This window comes from Salvelinus fontinalis, chromosome 2 (genome assembly GCF_029448725.1).
Source record: "Salvelinus fontinalis isolate EN_2023a chromosome 2, ASM2944872v1, whole genome shotgun sequence".
NCBI classification, from domain to species: domain Eukaryota; kingdom Metazoa; phylum Chordata; class Actinopteri; order Salmoniformes; family Salmonidae; genus Salvelinus; species Salvelinus fontinalis.
In genome coordinates this window covers 21,515,299-21,530,665 of record NC_074666.1, presented here as the reverse complement: position 1 = coordinate 21,530,665, position 15,367 = coordinate 21,515,299, and the positions used below count along the sequence as shown (strand labels likewise).

The following is a 15,367-nucleotide window of genomic DNA, read 5'->3' as shown; positions in this document are numbered from 1 at the left end:
ACTTTGGATGGTATATCAATACACCCAGTCACTACAAAGATAACTCAATTGCCTGAGAGGAAGGAAACCGCTCAGGGATTTCACCATGAGGCCAATGGTCACTTTTAACAGAGTTTAATGACTGTGATAGGAGAAAACTGTCAATGGATCAACAACATTGTAGTTACTACACAAATGGCAGAGTGAAAAGAAGAAAGGCTGTACAGAATAAAAAATATTCCCAAAATGAATCCTGTTTGCAATAAGACACTACAAAACTGCAAAAAAATTGGCCAACACAATACATTACAGTACCACTCTTCATATTTTCAACTGGTGGCTGCATCATGTTATGGGTATGCTTGTCATCGGCAAGGACTAGGGAGTTTTTTAGGATAAAAATAAACGGAATAGGGCATAACAGGCAAAATTCTAGAGGAAAAGCTGGTTCAGTCTGCTTTCCAACAGACACTGGGAGACAAATTCACCTTTCAGCAGGACAATAACCTAAAACACATGGCCATTGGAGTTGCTTACCAAGATTACATTGAATGTTACCGCGTGGCATAGTTACAGTTTTGACTTAAAATCAGCTTGAAAATCTATGGAAAGACTTGGAAATGGCTGTCTAGCAATGATCAATAACCAACTTGACAGAGCTTGAAGAATTTTAAATAGAATAATGTGCAAATATTGTTTAATCCAGGTGTGCAAAGCTCTTAGATTTACCCAGAAAGACTCACATTGGTAATCGCTTCCAAAGGTGCTGATGAATACGTTTGCAAACATTTCGAATAACATGTTTTCACTTTGTCATTATGGAGTACTGTATGTCGATGGGTGAAGAAAAAAACAACAATTTAATCCATTTTGAATTCAGGCTGTAACACAACAGCTGACCACGACTCCATTTTGTTGCTCCCAGCCTATAGACAGAAACTAAAACAGGAAGCATCCGTGCTCAGGTCTGTCCAACGCTGGTCCGACCAATAGAATTCCACGCTTCAAGATTGCTTTGATCACGTGGACTGAGATATGTTCCGCATAGCGTCGAACAACAACATTGATGAATACGCTGATTTGGTGAGCGAGTTTATTAGCAAGTGCATCGGTGATGTTGTACCCACAGCATCTATTAAAACATTCCCCAACCAGAAACCGTGGATTGATGGCAGCATTCGCGCAAAACTGAAAGCGCAACCACTGCTTTTAATCAGGGCAAGGTGACCGGAAACATGACCGAATACCAACAGTGTAGCTATTCCCTCCACAAGGAAATCAAACAAGCTAAGCCTCAGTATAGAGACAAAGTAGAGTCGCAATTCAGCGGCTCAGACACGAGAGGTATGTGGCAGGGTCTACAGTCAATCACGCACTACAAAAGAAAAACCAGCCCCGTCGCGGACCACGATGTCTTGCTGTCGCGGACCACGATGTCTTGCTCCCAGACAGACTAAACAACTTCTTTGCTTGCTTTGAGGACAATACAGTGCCACTGACACGGCCCGCTACCAAAACCTGCGGGCTCTCCTTCATGCAGCCAACGTGAGATTTTTTTTTCAACGTGTTAATTAACCCTCGCAAGGCTGCAGGCCCAGACGGCATCCCCAACCGCGTCCTCAGAGCATGCGCAGACCAGCTGGCTGGTGTGTTTACGGACATATTCAATCAATCCTTATCCCAGTCTGCTGTTCCCACATGCTTCAAGAGGGCCACCATTGTTCCTGTTCCCAAGAAAGCTAAGGTAACTGAGCTAAATGACTACCGCCCCGTAGCACTCACTTCCGTCATCATGAAGTGCTTTGAGAGACTAGTCAAGGATCATATCACCTCCACCCTACCTGACACCCTAGACCCACTCCAATTTGTTTACCGCCCCAATAGGTCCACAGACGACGCAATCGCACTCACACTGCACACTGCCCTAACCCATCTGGACAAGAGGAATACCTATGTAATAATGTTGTTCATCAACTGCAGCTCAGCATTTAACACCATAGTACCCTCCAAACTCGTCATCAAGCTCGAGACCCTGGTTCTCGACACCGCCCTGTGCAACTGTGTCTTGGACTTCCTGACGGGCCGCCCCCAGGTGGTGAGGGTAGGTAACAACATCTCCCCCCCGCTGATCCTCAACACTGGGGCCCCACAAGGGTGCATTCTCAGCCCTCTCCTGAACTCCCTGTTCACTCACGACTGCGTGGCCATGCACGCCTCCAATTCAATCATCAAGTTTGCAGACGACACTACAGTGGTAGGCTTGATTACCAACAACGACGAGATGGCCTACAGGGAGGAGGTGAGGGCCCTCGGAGTGTGGTGTCAGGAAAATAACCTCAACCTCAATGTCAACAAAACAAACACACACAAACTTTTACAGATGCACAATCGAGAGCATCCTGTCGGGCTGTATCACCGCCTGGTACGGAAACTGCTCCGCTCATAACCGCAAGGCTCTCCAGAGGGTAGTGAGGTCTGCACAACGCATCACCGGGTGCAAACTACCTGCCCTCCAGGACACCTACACCACCCGATGTCACAGGAAGGCCAAAAAGATCATCAAGGACAACAACCACCCAAGCCACTGCCTGTTCACCCCGCTATCATCCAGAAGGCGAGGTCAGTACAGGTGCATCAAAGCGGGGACCGAGAGACTGAAAAACAGCTTCTATCTCAAGGCCATCAGACTGTTAACTTCTTGACGCTAGGGGCCAGATTCTTTTAAAAAAAACATTTTTTTAAATAACGTTCCCAAGGTAAACTGACTATTTCTCAGGCCCAGATCGTCGAATATGCATATAATTTACAGATTAGGATAGAAAACACTCCAAAGTTTCCAAAACTGTCAAAATATTGTCTGTGAGTATAACAAAACTGATTTTGCAGGCGAAAACCTGAGGAAATCCAACCCGGATGTGCATTATTTATTTTTTTAGCCCAGTTTCATTGCCTGCCCCTCTTCCATTTAAAGGGGTTTCAACAGGAGCACGTGATGCCGCGGAGCTGAGCAGACGTTGACAAACCGAGCTCTTCAAAGTTATTCTATTATTACCTAAATAACAACGTTGAAACAATATTCTAACATCGGCTGATAAATTGTCAAGTACTTACCTTCCCAAAGAGCCATGGACCTCCGACCGAGAGGCAAGAAGGACGACCAAAACGTTGTTGATTCCCAAGATAACGATAACGCTACAGCTAGCAAGATTAGCATTAGCCCTCATAACTCAAACGACAGTTCCAGACTGTTGCTCTCGGCCTCTTGCGAGCCTGCCGACATGCTGGCTACTCTCCCCCGGGAAATTCAGGATGGTAACAAAGGTCTTTCTATGAAAATCGATAAGAAAACGGCTGAACTCCATTCTTCCATTGACGACCTGAAATCCTCCATGAATGATCTCCTTTTGAGAAAGACTGAGGCAGAGTTGCGCATTAGCACAGTTGAAGACACCATCGCTCGACATGACCAGGTCTTGATACAACTGCAAAAGGACAATGCCTACCTCAAAAACAAGGTAGATCAGATGGAGAACCAGAGCAGACATAGTAATATCCGTGTGGTGGGATTGAAAGAGGACAGCGAGGGCCGTGACCCGATCCGTTTCTTCACTCAATGGATCCCAGATGTCCTAGGCATAATCAACTTCACCAAGCCACTGGAAATCGAACGCGCCCACAGAACATCAGCTCCGAAACCCCGGCCAGATGAGCCCCCACGGGCCGTCCTGATCAGGTTCCTCCGTTTCCAAGACAGAGAGAAGGTACTGCAACTCGCAAGAGCCAAAGGGGACATCACCATTGATGGCAAGAGGGTCAGCCTTTTCCCTTATATGAGTGCGGATCTCGCAAGACGTCGCAAGCAGTTCAGACCTGCCGCCAAAGCACTGAAGGAGAAGAACATCACCGGCTACCTCATCCACCCTGCGCGGATGAAAGTTCAGTACAAAGGCCGAAGCCATCTCTTCAACACACCGGGAGAAGTGTACACTTTTCTCAAAGAACTGAGCAACGTCTGAGCCAGGACGGTCTCTTTGGGGGATAAGATGCAGTTTGTTTGTTTTCTCTTATCCGGACTGAACCGCTGATATCCTCCGGTCGCTATAATTGATTTGTACATTTTCAACTAACCGTATCTTTCCGCGGTGAGTTCTATTACATTTACAGTAGAGTATATTTTGGTTTAGTCCATATTACTGGGCGAAGCAAATAAGTGGGTTTAGGCCCACTGCTTTCCCCCTAATTTATGTTAATCTTTCGAAAAGAGACTCAAGCAGCCCTTACCGTGGGCAGTAAATATTCAGCCATAAATGTCTATTCACAACTTTTGTTTTCAATTTAGAGAGCTCGCAGGTTTTAGTTTACGCCAAGGTTTAGCTAGTAAGAGCAAGATGGAAAACGAGCAGCAACGTATCTCTACTAGTGTATTCATGTTTGATTGTTGGGATTGTGGTTTTAGTCTAACAATCGGGGTGGGTGGGATTCTTTATTTTTTCCCCCTTTTTTCTATGTTTATTGTTTCCTTCCTAAAGAGACACATAGGTCACTTCTGTGTTCAAACCAAAGTTGAAACATTTCCTAACTATCTACATATGATAGATTTCCATTCAGTTACATATTTGAAACCCAACTATGCTTAATCCACTAAAATATGTCACATTCAACGTAAAAGGTCTTAACAGCCCGATTAAAAGGAAGAGAGTCTATACATACCTTAAGAAATTAAAGGCTGACATTGTGTTTTTACAAGAAACACATCTTACAGCCAGTGAACACAAGAAATTGAAGAGGGAATGGGTAGGACAAGTTTTTGCGTCCTCTTTTAACTCCAAAGCAAGAGGAACTGCAATTTTGATAAGTAGACACATCCCCTTCTGCGTCAACAACACCATCTCTGATCCCTCTGGCAGGTTTGTTTTGGTGCAGGGGCATATGTTTTCAGAGTCTTGGACCCTATTGAATATCTATGCTCCTAACTTCGATGACCATATGTTTATTCAGAATGTCTTCCTTCAGGTTGCTCAAGCACCACCAGGATGGTTACTGGTTGGAGGAGATTTTAATTTTTGTTTAGATACAGTTCTTGATGGGTCCTCTGATAAACCCTCACTTCTTACCAAAGCCAGCAAGCTCACCATGTCATTCATGAAAGATCTCAATTTACTAGACATCTGGAGACAGTTGCACCCACAGGATAGGGACTACTCTTTTTATTCACACCCACACAAGACACACACACGCATAGATAACTTTTTACTGTTGACACAACTGTTTCATAGAGTGTTAGATGTCGAGTATCTCCCCAGATTACTTAGTAACCATTCTCCCCTGGTATTATCAATCTCCATTCCTACCAAGGTAAATGGAGCATATAGATGGAGACTAAATTCTACACTCCTAAAGCAACCTGAATTTTGTGCATTTATCAAAGAGCAAATCAATATTTTCACTTTGACAAAAAAAAACTCATTCTTTGGGACACATTGAAGGCCTATCTGAGGGGACAAATCATTTCCTATACTAAAGGGCTGAAGAGAAAACACTGTGCGGAACTGAATGCTCCTGAATCTGAAATCTCAGAGCTAGAGAAAACCTACCAAAGAGGCCCGACTAAAGATCTATACAGGCTTTTGGTAAATAAAAAACTGAAATATAATATTCTGAACACGTGTCAAGCTGAGAGGGCCATCACTAAATCAAAACAGCGTTATTACGAGCTTGGAGAGAAAGCTCACAAAGTATTGGCATGGCAACTGAAAGCAGAGAAAAGTAAGAGGACAATTAATGCTATAGAAACTCTTACTAATGAGATATCTTTCGACCCTACTAAAATTAATAATACTTTTAAGAAATACTATGAAGCCCTCTACACTTCCCAATCAAGCGATGATCTATCAGAGATCGACTCCTTTCTCTCCTCTCTCAACCTCCCATGCCTGTCAGGGGAAGACAGAGAGCGCCTGAGTGAACACTTCTCAGTTCCTGAATTGTTGGGGGCCATTAAATCCTTACCTTCTAATAAACCTCCTGGGGAGGATGGCTTCCTAGGATGGCTTCCCCTACCTTATGGAGGTACTTAAAAAAGACAGGGAAGACAACTGCTTTCCAGAGTCTTTCTCTCAAGCAGTGATTACTGTAATCCACAAGAAAGGGAAAAATCCACTAAAGTGCGTCTCATATAGACCAATCTCTCTCCTTAACACAGATTGTAAACTGGTCACCAAGATGCTATCTAAGAGACTGGAGTCATGTCTTCCCCTGTTGGTCAACCCAGATCAGACTGGCTTCATAAATAATAGATTGTCCTCCAATAATCTCAGAAGGTTCTTTGATATAATTCACCTTGCTAACAAAAACAAAATACCTAGTGTCGCAGTCTCCCTCGACGCTGAAAAGGCCTTTGATAGGGTTGAATGGCCATACCTCTTTCGCGTCTTGGAAAAGTTTGGTTTAGGTACCGTGTTTGTAAATTTGATAAAATCACTCTACAAATCTCCTAAAGCTAGGATTGCTACCAATGGGATTACTTCCTCCTCTTTCCCTCTCTATAGGGGGAACAGACAAGGTTGCCCAATTAGCCCCCACCTCTTTGCCCTCGCCATCGAACCGTTGGCTGAGGCTATTAGAACGTGCCCTGACATACATGGCTTTGAGGTGGGCCCCCATACCCATAAATTATCACTCTTTGCGGACGACCTTATCTTATTTCTAACAAACCCAGAACACTCCCTCTCTCACTTGCAGATCCTACTACAGTGTTATAGTTCTTTCTCTGGATTTAAGGTCAATTTAGATAAAAGCGAAATCTTACCGTTGTCTGTCTTTGACCATCATACCATCAAGCACAAGTTTCCTTTTAGATGGTCGCTTATGGGCTTCACATATTTGGGCATAATGGTGGATGGTAACCTGAACAACCTCTATAAACTCAATCTGGCCAGTTTGTTGCAAAAGGTGGAGGGTGACCTTTGTAAATGGATGGACTTACCTCTCACTCTACTGGGTAGAATCAATGTAATTAAAATGAATGTCCTGCCCAGATTTCTATATCTGTTTCAATCTCTCCCTATCCCTGTTCCCGCAGCATTCTTTTCCTCTCTCAACAAGATGACCAGACGGTTTATCTGGCACGGCAAAACCCCTAGGGTTGGCCTGGATAAACTGACCCTGGATTACAGTCAAGGGGGCTTAAACCTCCCCAATTTTAGAATGTACTACTGGGCAGCACAGTCTAGGTTTCTGGCTCAGAGGTTTGACAAGGGTCCCTCTCCCTCATGGTTGAACATTGAAAAGCTTGAGGTAAATGATGACAGTGGGGCAGAATTGTTTTACAAATGGGACAGAAAATCTATAAAAACCATCACAGACAACCCTTTAATCATACATTCTGTCCTGGCAGGGTGCAAACTGCATGAGCTGTTCGGACGAGGGGGATTCCTTTCCCCTAAAACCCCTTTATGGAACAATAGATTGATTCCTATGTTTTTCCAGAATAGTAACTTTTGACCATGGTCTGATAAGGGGATCACTCTTCTGGAACATTGTTACGAGGAGGGAGTTCTTATGTCTTTTGATCAGCTGAAACAGAAATACCACTTGCCTAACAGGGACTTCTTTAGCTACCTACAACTACGAAACTTTATTAGGGTGTCTCTCAAGGGACAATGGAACCTACCTAAGATGTCATCTATTGAACAACTCTGCCACGCAGACCAACCACTGTTCAAGACCATTTCCCGTGTTTACGATGCTCTTATGTCAGGACTAACACTGTCTGGGCTAGATAAACCCAGACTTAGATGAGGAAAAGATCTGGGTATTGATCTTGATGAGGGTCTATGGAGTGACCTATGCAGGGATGGTGTTACATCCACATTGAACTCCAGATACAGACTGATCCAGTTTAATTTCCTCCATCAGCTCTATATCACCCCATCTAGACTGCACAAGTTCAACCCTGATATCTCCTCCCTATGTTTTAGATGTGGCTCAGATGAAGGAACATTCCTCCATTCTACTTGGCCGTGTTCAAAACTACACGGTTTCTGGCAGGGGGTATGCGATACCATATCCTCAATTCATGGGGTTGCATTCCCTTTAGACCCGGAGGTCTGTCTACTGGGCAACTTTACTAACACCAATCTAAGGCAAAGCCACACTATAAAGCTAACAGAAATATTGCTAGCGATTGCCAAGAAATGTATCGCCTTGAAATGGAAACTGGATTCCCCCCTGCCAGTTGCAATGTGGCTATCAGAAGTTAATAGTTGTATCCCACTGGAGAAAATTACTTACCGCTTGAGGAATAAGTTAAATACATTTTACAGAATTTGGCAACCTTTTATTGACTATATGGAGAATCTCCCCCCACATCACATTGAATGAATCTCTATATTATCCTTATATAATGTTTCACACGTAATGTATAATATGTAGCCTACAGCAGGTGACCATATGATCCAATGTCTCATTATATATATATTTTATTGTATGTTTGTATATATAATTATAATTTGTTTTATTTTTTCTTTCTTTGTTACGCTCATCTGTCACTGTCACTTTGTCCTATTGTTGTCTAATATCTTTTCACGTTTGTCTTGAATGTTGTTAATTGGAAAATGCAAAAATAAAATATTTTAAAAAGAAGGGGTTTCAACCATATTCCTTTTCCAATGGCTTCCTCAGGCTGTGAACAGGCTTTAGACATAGTTTCAGGCTTTTATTTTGAAAAATGAGCGAGATTTTTCAAAACGAGTCAGGTGTCCTTTGATTGTTCCTGAGAGGGGTAGCTCGACATTTTCTTTCTCTCTTTTATTGAATAGGTTACTGTCCGGTTGAAATATTATCGATTATGTATGTTAAAAACAACCTGAGGATTGATTATAAAAAACGTTTGACATGTTTCTACGAACATTACGGATACTTTTTGGAATTTTCGTCTGCCTTTCAGGACCGGAACGAGCATGTGGTTGTCTGACCATAACGCGCAACCCAAATGGCGTTTTTTTATTATAAAACGAATATTTATCAAACAAAAATAACATTTATTGTGTACCTGGGAGTCTCGTGAGTGCAAACATCCGAAGATTATCAAAGGTAAGCGATTAATTTTATTGCTTTTCTGACTTTCGTGACCAAGCTAATATAAGGCTAGCTGTTCTAGCATTGATTGATACACTCACAAACACTTGGATTGCTTTCGCTGTAAAGCATATTTTCAAAATCTGACACGATAGGTGGATTAACAACAAGCTAAGCTGTGCTTTGGTATATTTCACTTGTGATTCCATGACTATAAATATTTTTAGTATTATTTTTGAATTTGGCGCTCTGCAATTCAGTGGTTGTTTAGGAAAATGATCCCGTAATCGGGATCTGTGCGCCAAGAAGTTAACTTCTTATGGCTGGGGGCAGTATTGAGTAGCTTGGATGAATAAGGTGCCCAGAGTAAACTGCCTGCTACTCAGGCCCAGAAGCTAATATATGCATAGTATTAGTATATGTGGATAGAAAACACTCAAAAACTGTTTGAATGATGTCTGTGAGTTTAACAGAACTCATATGGCAGGCAAAAACCTGAGAGAAAATCCAACCAGTAGGTGGGAAATCTGAGGTTTGTAGGTTTGACTATCCAATATACAGTGTCTATGGGGTCATATTGCACTTCCTAAAGCTTCCACTAGATGTCAACAGTCTTTAGAACCTTGTTTCAGGCTTCTACTGGGAAGGATGAGGGAATGAGAGCTGTTTCAACCAGGTGTCTGGCAGAGTGCCATGAGCTCACTCAGGCGCGCCCCCGTGAGAGGTAGCTGCTTTCCTTTTCGTTTCTAAAGACAAAGGAATTCTCCGGTTGAAGATTGATGTTAAAAACATCCTAATGATTGATTCTATACATCGTTTGACATGTTTCTACGAACTGTAATGGAATGTTTTGACTTTTCGTCTGGCCTGCACGTCATGAATTTGGATTTTTGAACTAAACGCGTGAGCAAAGAGGAGGTATTTGGACATCAGTGCATTCTGATGAAGATCATCAAAGGTAAGTGAATATTTATAATGCTATTTCTGATTTCTGTTGACTCCACAACATGGCGGGTACCTGTATGGCTTGTTTTTGTGTCTGAACGCCGTACTCAGATTATTGCATGGTGTGCTTTTTCCGTAAAGTTTTTTTGAAATCTGACACAGCGGTTGCATTAAGGAGAAGTTTATCTAAAGTGCCATGTATCACACTTGTTTCTTTTATAAATGTTTATTATGAGTATTTCTGTAAATTGATGTGGCTCTCTGCAAAATCATTGGATGTTTTGGAGGCAAAACATTACTGAACATAACGCGCCAATGTAAATTAAGATTTTTGGATATAAATAGGAACTTTATCGAACAAAACATACATGTATTTTGTAACATGAAGTACTATGAGTGTCATCTGATGAAGATCATCAAAGGTTAGTGATTCATTTTACATTTCAGTCATTTAGCAGACGCTCTTATCCAGAGCGACTTACAGTAGAGTGCATACATTTTTATTACAAACTGAGACAAGGATATCCCTACCGGCCAAACCCTCCCTAACGACACTATGCCAATTGTGCGTCGCCCCACGGACCTCCCGGTTGCGGCCGGCTGCGACAGAGCCTGTGCACGAACCCAGCCCAGCCTGGGCGCGAACCCAGAGACTCTGGTGGCGCAGCTAGCACTGCGATGCAGTGCCCTAGACCACTGCGCCACCCGGGAGGCCACCCATTTTATCTCTATTTCTGCTTTTTGTGACTTCTCTCTTTGGCTAAAAAATGGCTGTGTTTTTCTGTGACTAGGTACTGACCTAACATAATCAGATGGTGTGCTTTCGTCATAAAGCCTTTTTAAAATCGGACACTGTGGTGGGATTAACAACAAGTTTATCTTTAAAATGGTGTAAAATACTTGTATGTTTGAGAAATTTTAATTATGAGATTTCTGTTGTTTGAATTTGGCGCCCTGCACTTTCACTGGCTATTGTCAAGTCGATCCCGTTAATGTGATCTCAGCCGATCTCAGCCGTAGGAAGTTGAACAGCCATCACTAACATTGAGTGGCTGCTGCCAACATACTGACTCAACTCTAGCCACTTTAATAATGGAAAAATGTATGTAATTAATGTATCACTAGCCACTTTAAACAATGCCACTTTATATAATGTTTACATACCCTACATTACTCATCTCATATGTATATACTGTACTCTATACCATCTACTGCATCTTGCCTATGTCGTTCGGCCATCACTCATTTATATATTTTTATGTACATATTCTTATTCATTCCTTTACACTTGTGTGTATAAGGTAGTTGTTGTGAAATTGTTAAGTTAGATTACTTGTTAGATATTACTGCATGGTCGGAACTAGAAGCACAAGCATTTCGCTACACTCGCATTAACATCTGCTAACCATGTGTATGTGACAAATAAATTTTTGTTTGAGAAAGTATGACTACTTTCTGAAGGTACTGCAACCACAGAAACCACATCAAGCTATTCCATATTGTATAGTACTCATACAGTAACTGACATACAGCATTTGTATGCACCATGTTATTCTATCATAGCATTCAAACGGTCTACCTTTGTATCTGATTGGTTCCAATACAATCCAGTCACTTCTTAACATTATAACACATTGGGAACTATTCTACATCATGCACAATACATTTTATAGATGCCTCATGCCAAGGTTAAGGCTTTCCACACTGTAGGTCTTTGGAATGCTTCATTAAGTGATGTAATTCCATGTCTTGATCAATCCACAGATCACTAAAGATGCTCCATATTTACCTTTTGTTGGTTGTGTGCGTTTGGGTAAATCCAGTGTACCATATTTTTTGTCACCTGGTCCATTTCTCCAGCCTAGACAAAATACACACACGCAGGCACGCACACACACACCCAGACACACACAAACACACACACCGTGGTTAGCAAAAAGCACAATTGAAATCTCAAGGTATGACACACACAGTAAATAGGAAATATCAAAACATGGGAAGTGTATAAAGACATGACGATGATAATGAGTCAGAAATACCAAGGTCTTCCATTGAAGCTCAAGACTTGAGGTAGACAACAGGGCAAGCAACCACAGAGAAGAGGTCCTGGAGTCTCATAGTTGATCGAACATTATTATGTATTTGAAGAGTTTATTTCCAAAACGCTATATGCACCAATTTTTTACATTTGTGTTTTTTTTCATCAGAATTGATTGCTTATGAGTACCTTCATGCGTGTGTAAAATATGACTGTTTTCAGATTTTTTTATTCATTGATTTTAGATGTGAATGAAAATTTTGTTTTTGAAAACTGAAATCCATTTTACCTCATTTCTACCAGTATGTCACTGTGCAGCTAGAGGCAAAAAAAACAGTAGATCATCTTTACTCCACACACAGAGATGCATACAAAGCTCTCCCTTGCCCTCCATTTGGCAAATCTGACCATAACTCTAGGGCTGGGATCATCAACTAAATTCAGCTGTGGACTGATTTTTTTTCTTGAACGGAAGGTCAGGGGGCCAGAATATAATTACAAATAATTTGTAGACTGCAAATTAACCACAAGAAGACCCAAAGTTGCACATATGTGGGAATACTTTGGAACAGATTTCCTGAATTAAAATCACTCGGAGCTGATATGCTAGTGTTTTTACAATCTTTTAGGTCAAAAAATTAAAACAAATGTATTTATTTTTGCTATGAAAACTTGGGGGGACAAATAAAATCGCTGCCAGATGGGGAACAATGCTCTATGGAATATGGAATACATCCCGGGATTCATCCAATGGCATTGAGGAATTTCCCACATCTGTCACCAGCTTCTTTAATAAGTGCATTGACAACGACGGCCCCGAGTGACCGTACATACATATCCCAACAAGAAGCCATGGATTACAGGCAACATCCGCACTGAGCTAAAGGCTAGAGCTGCTGCTTTCAAGGAGTGGGACACTAATTTGGACACTTATACGAAATCCTGCTACGCTTTCTGTCTAACCATCAAACAGGCAAAGCATCAATAATGGACTAGAACAGTGGTTCTCAATCTGTGGGAATCCTGAATCCCGAATCCCGAATCCTGTCATAGTTTTTGAGTCACTCAAACATCACATGGATACACATTAGAAATTGCAAAATGCATAGAATTGCAAGAACATTAGCTTTAAAACTGCAAAATATCCTCTGCACTCCATGACAAAGTGTAAAATTGCTTCAAATATGCTTCAAACCTGATACATTTTCTCTCTGACAAAAAGAGGGGTGTGAACAGTTTATGTCATGAACAGTGCTTGTGCCCATAGAAATAGATGTGGCGTGCAGGGTGGGCAAGGGATGTTCCCCAATGGTGGAAGGGGTCCCTGAGTGAAACAGTGAACCCCTGGACTAAAGAGTCAGTCGATAAGAGCTTCATATTACTGTATTGGAATATTTTTTTTACCAAATTCTTATATTGATGTCACCACACGGTCAGGTCTCTGACCTCCTCCCTATAGGCCGTCTCGTCGTGGTCGGTGATCAGACCTACCACTGTTGTGTCATCAGCAAACTTAATGATGGTGTTGGAGTCGTGCCCTCAATGCTCATCACTAAGCTAAGGACCCTGGGACTAAACACGTCCCTCTGCAACTGGATCCTGGACTTCCTGATAGGTCGCCCCTAGGTGGTAAGGGTAGGTAACAACACATCAGCCATGCTGATCCTCAATACGGGGGCCCCTCAGGGGTGCGTGCTCAGTCCCCTCCTGTACTCCCTGTTCACACATGACTGCACGGCCAGGCACAACTCCAACACCATCATTAGGTTTGCCGATGGCCTGATCACCGACAACGACGAGACAGCCTATAGGGGAGAGGTCAGAGACCTGACCGTGTGGTGCAAGGACAACAACCTCTCCCTCAACGTGATCAAGACAAAGGAGATGATTGTGGACTACAGAAAAAGGAGGGCCGAGCACGCCCCCATTCTCATCGACGGGGCTGTAGTGGAGCAGGTTGAGAGCTTCAAGTTCCTTGACGTCCACATCACCAACAAACTAACATGATCCAAGCACACCAAGACAGTCGTGAAGAGGGCACGACAAAACCTATTCCCCCTCAGGAGACTCAAATTATTTGGCATGGGTCCTCAGATCCTCAAAACGTTCTACAGCTGCACCATCGAGAGCATCCTGACGGGTTGCATCACTGCCTGGTATGACAACTGCTCGGCCTCCGATTGCACGTCACTACAGAGGGTAGTACATCACTACCAGTCTGAGGAAGGTGTCAGAGGAAGGCCCTAAAAATTGTCAAAAACTCCTGCCACCCTAGTCATAGACTGTTCTCTCTGCTACAGTAAGGCAAGTGGTACTGGAGCGCCAAGTCTATGTCCAACAGGCTTCTAAACAGCTTCTACCCCCAAGCCATAAGACTCCTGAACATCTAATCAAATGGCTACCCAGACTATTTGCATTGCCCCTATTTGCTCTTTAATTATTTGTACTTTTTTTTTTTTTTTTTGGTATTTCTTCTGAAAACTACATTGTTGGTTAAGGCCTTGTAAGTAAGCATTTCACTGTAAGGTCTACACTTGCTGTATTCAACACGTGTCAAATACAATTTGATTTGATTTGATAAATGTATAATTTGTACATTTCTTCATAAAAAATGTAGTTATTTATTACATTTAACTGTGTAAAGCCTAGCAATACAACTTATTTCTCTGAGAGTGAGGCAGATACAGTATATAGTATTATTTGTCTCTCTGAAATGAAACCAAGTAATAGATTTTAAACAAATACATGTCTGTCATTGAACAACACCATGCCATAGTTAGATAGTGAGAAAACACACCCATCTCTTTCATAATTTCTTTAAACAATGAAGGCTATTTTACCAACATTTTTGAAAATGTATAAATAACGTTTTGGAATTAAACTACATTTTTTGATTGTCAAATATAATTCATTTATTTAGACAGACTTACTTTGACTGAACCACTCCTCTTGTGAATGGTGATGGAAGGAAACAAATCAAAAGACAAATAAGGAAGACATTTTCAAATGGCAAATATAGCACTACAGCAATACAAACTACACACCAGAAATCACCAAATTCTACCCCTATTACATGCTTGCCAAAGTATGTGGTACATTTCACAACTCTAAGCACAAAAATCTTAACAGATCATCAAAATGGCTCATTTTTAGAAACTCTAAGCACATTTTCAATTGACCGAGTACAACAAACAAATTGACAAAGGCACTTGTTCGCTGCTCCTTTTAATTTGGATACATATTTAATCTATCTGCTTTTCAAAATACAATATTCACTTAACTTTTTATATGATTTTCTTGTAATCTGTTAACAATACAATGAACTGG

The 15,367-nt window shown here is 41.8% G+C and overlaps 1 protein-coding gene across 5 annotated transcripts in view; it reads right to left on the bottom strand.

The window, feature by feature from the left end:
• The window catches only part of LOC129814166 (splicing regulator ARVCF-like), a 43,469-nt gene that overhangs the window by 5,812 nt on the left and 22,290 nt on the right, over window positions 1-15,367 (bottom strand). For 4 of the 5 annotated variants that reach the window (XM_055867050.1, XM_055867058.1, XM_055867076.1 and 1 more), the window contains exons 8-9: window positions 14,971-14,988; window positions 11,792-11,863 (exon numbers count right to left, since the gene is read on the bottom strand). In XM_055867050.1, the coding sequence (XP_055723025.1) occupies window positions 11,792-11,863; window positions 14,971-14,988 (90 nt within the window). The remainder of the gene's footprint in view (window positions 1-11,791; window positions 11,864-14,970; window positions 14,989-15,367) is intronic. The other variant, XM_055867067.1, reaches the window with a different exon arrangement.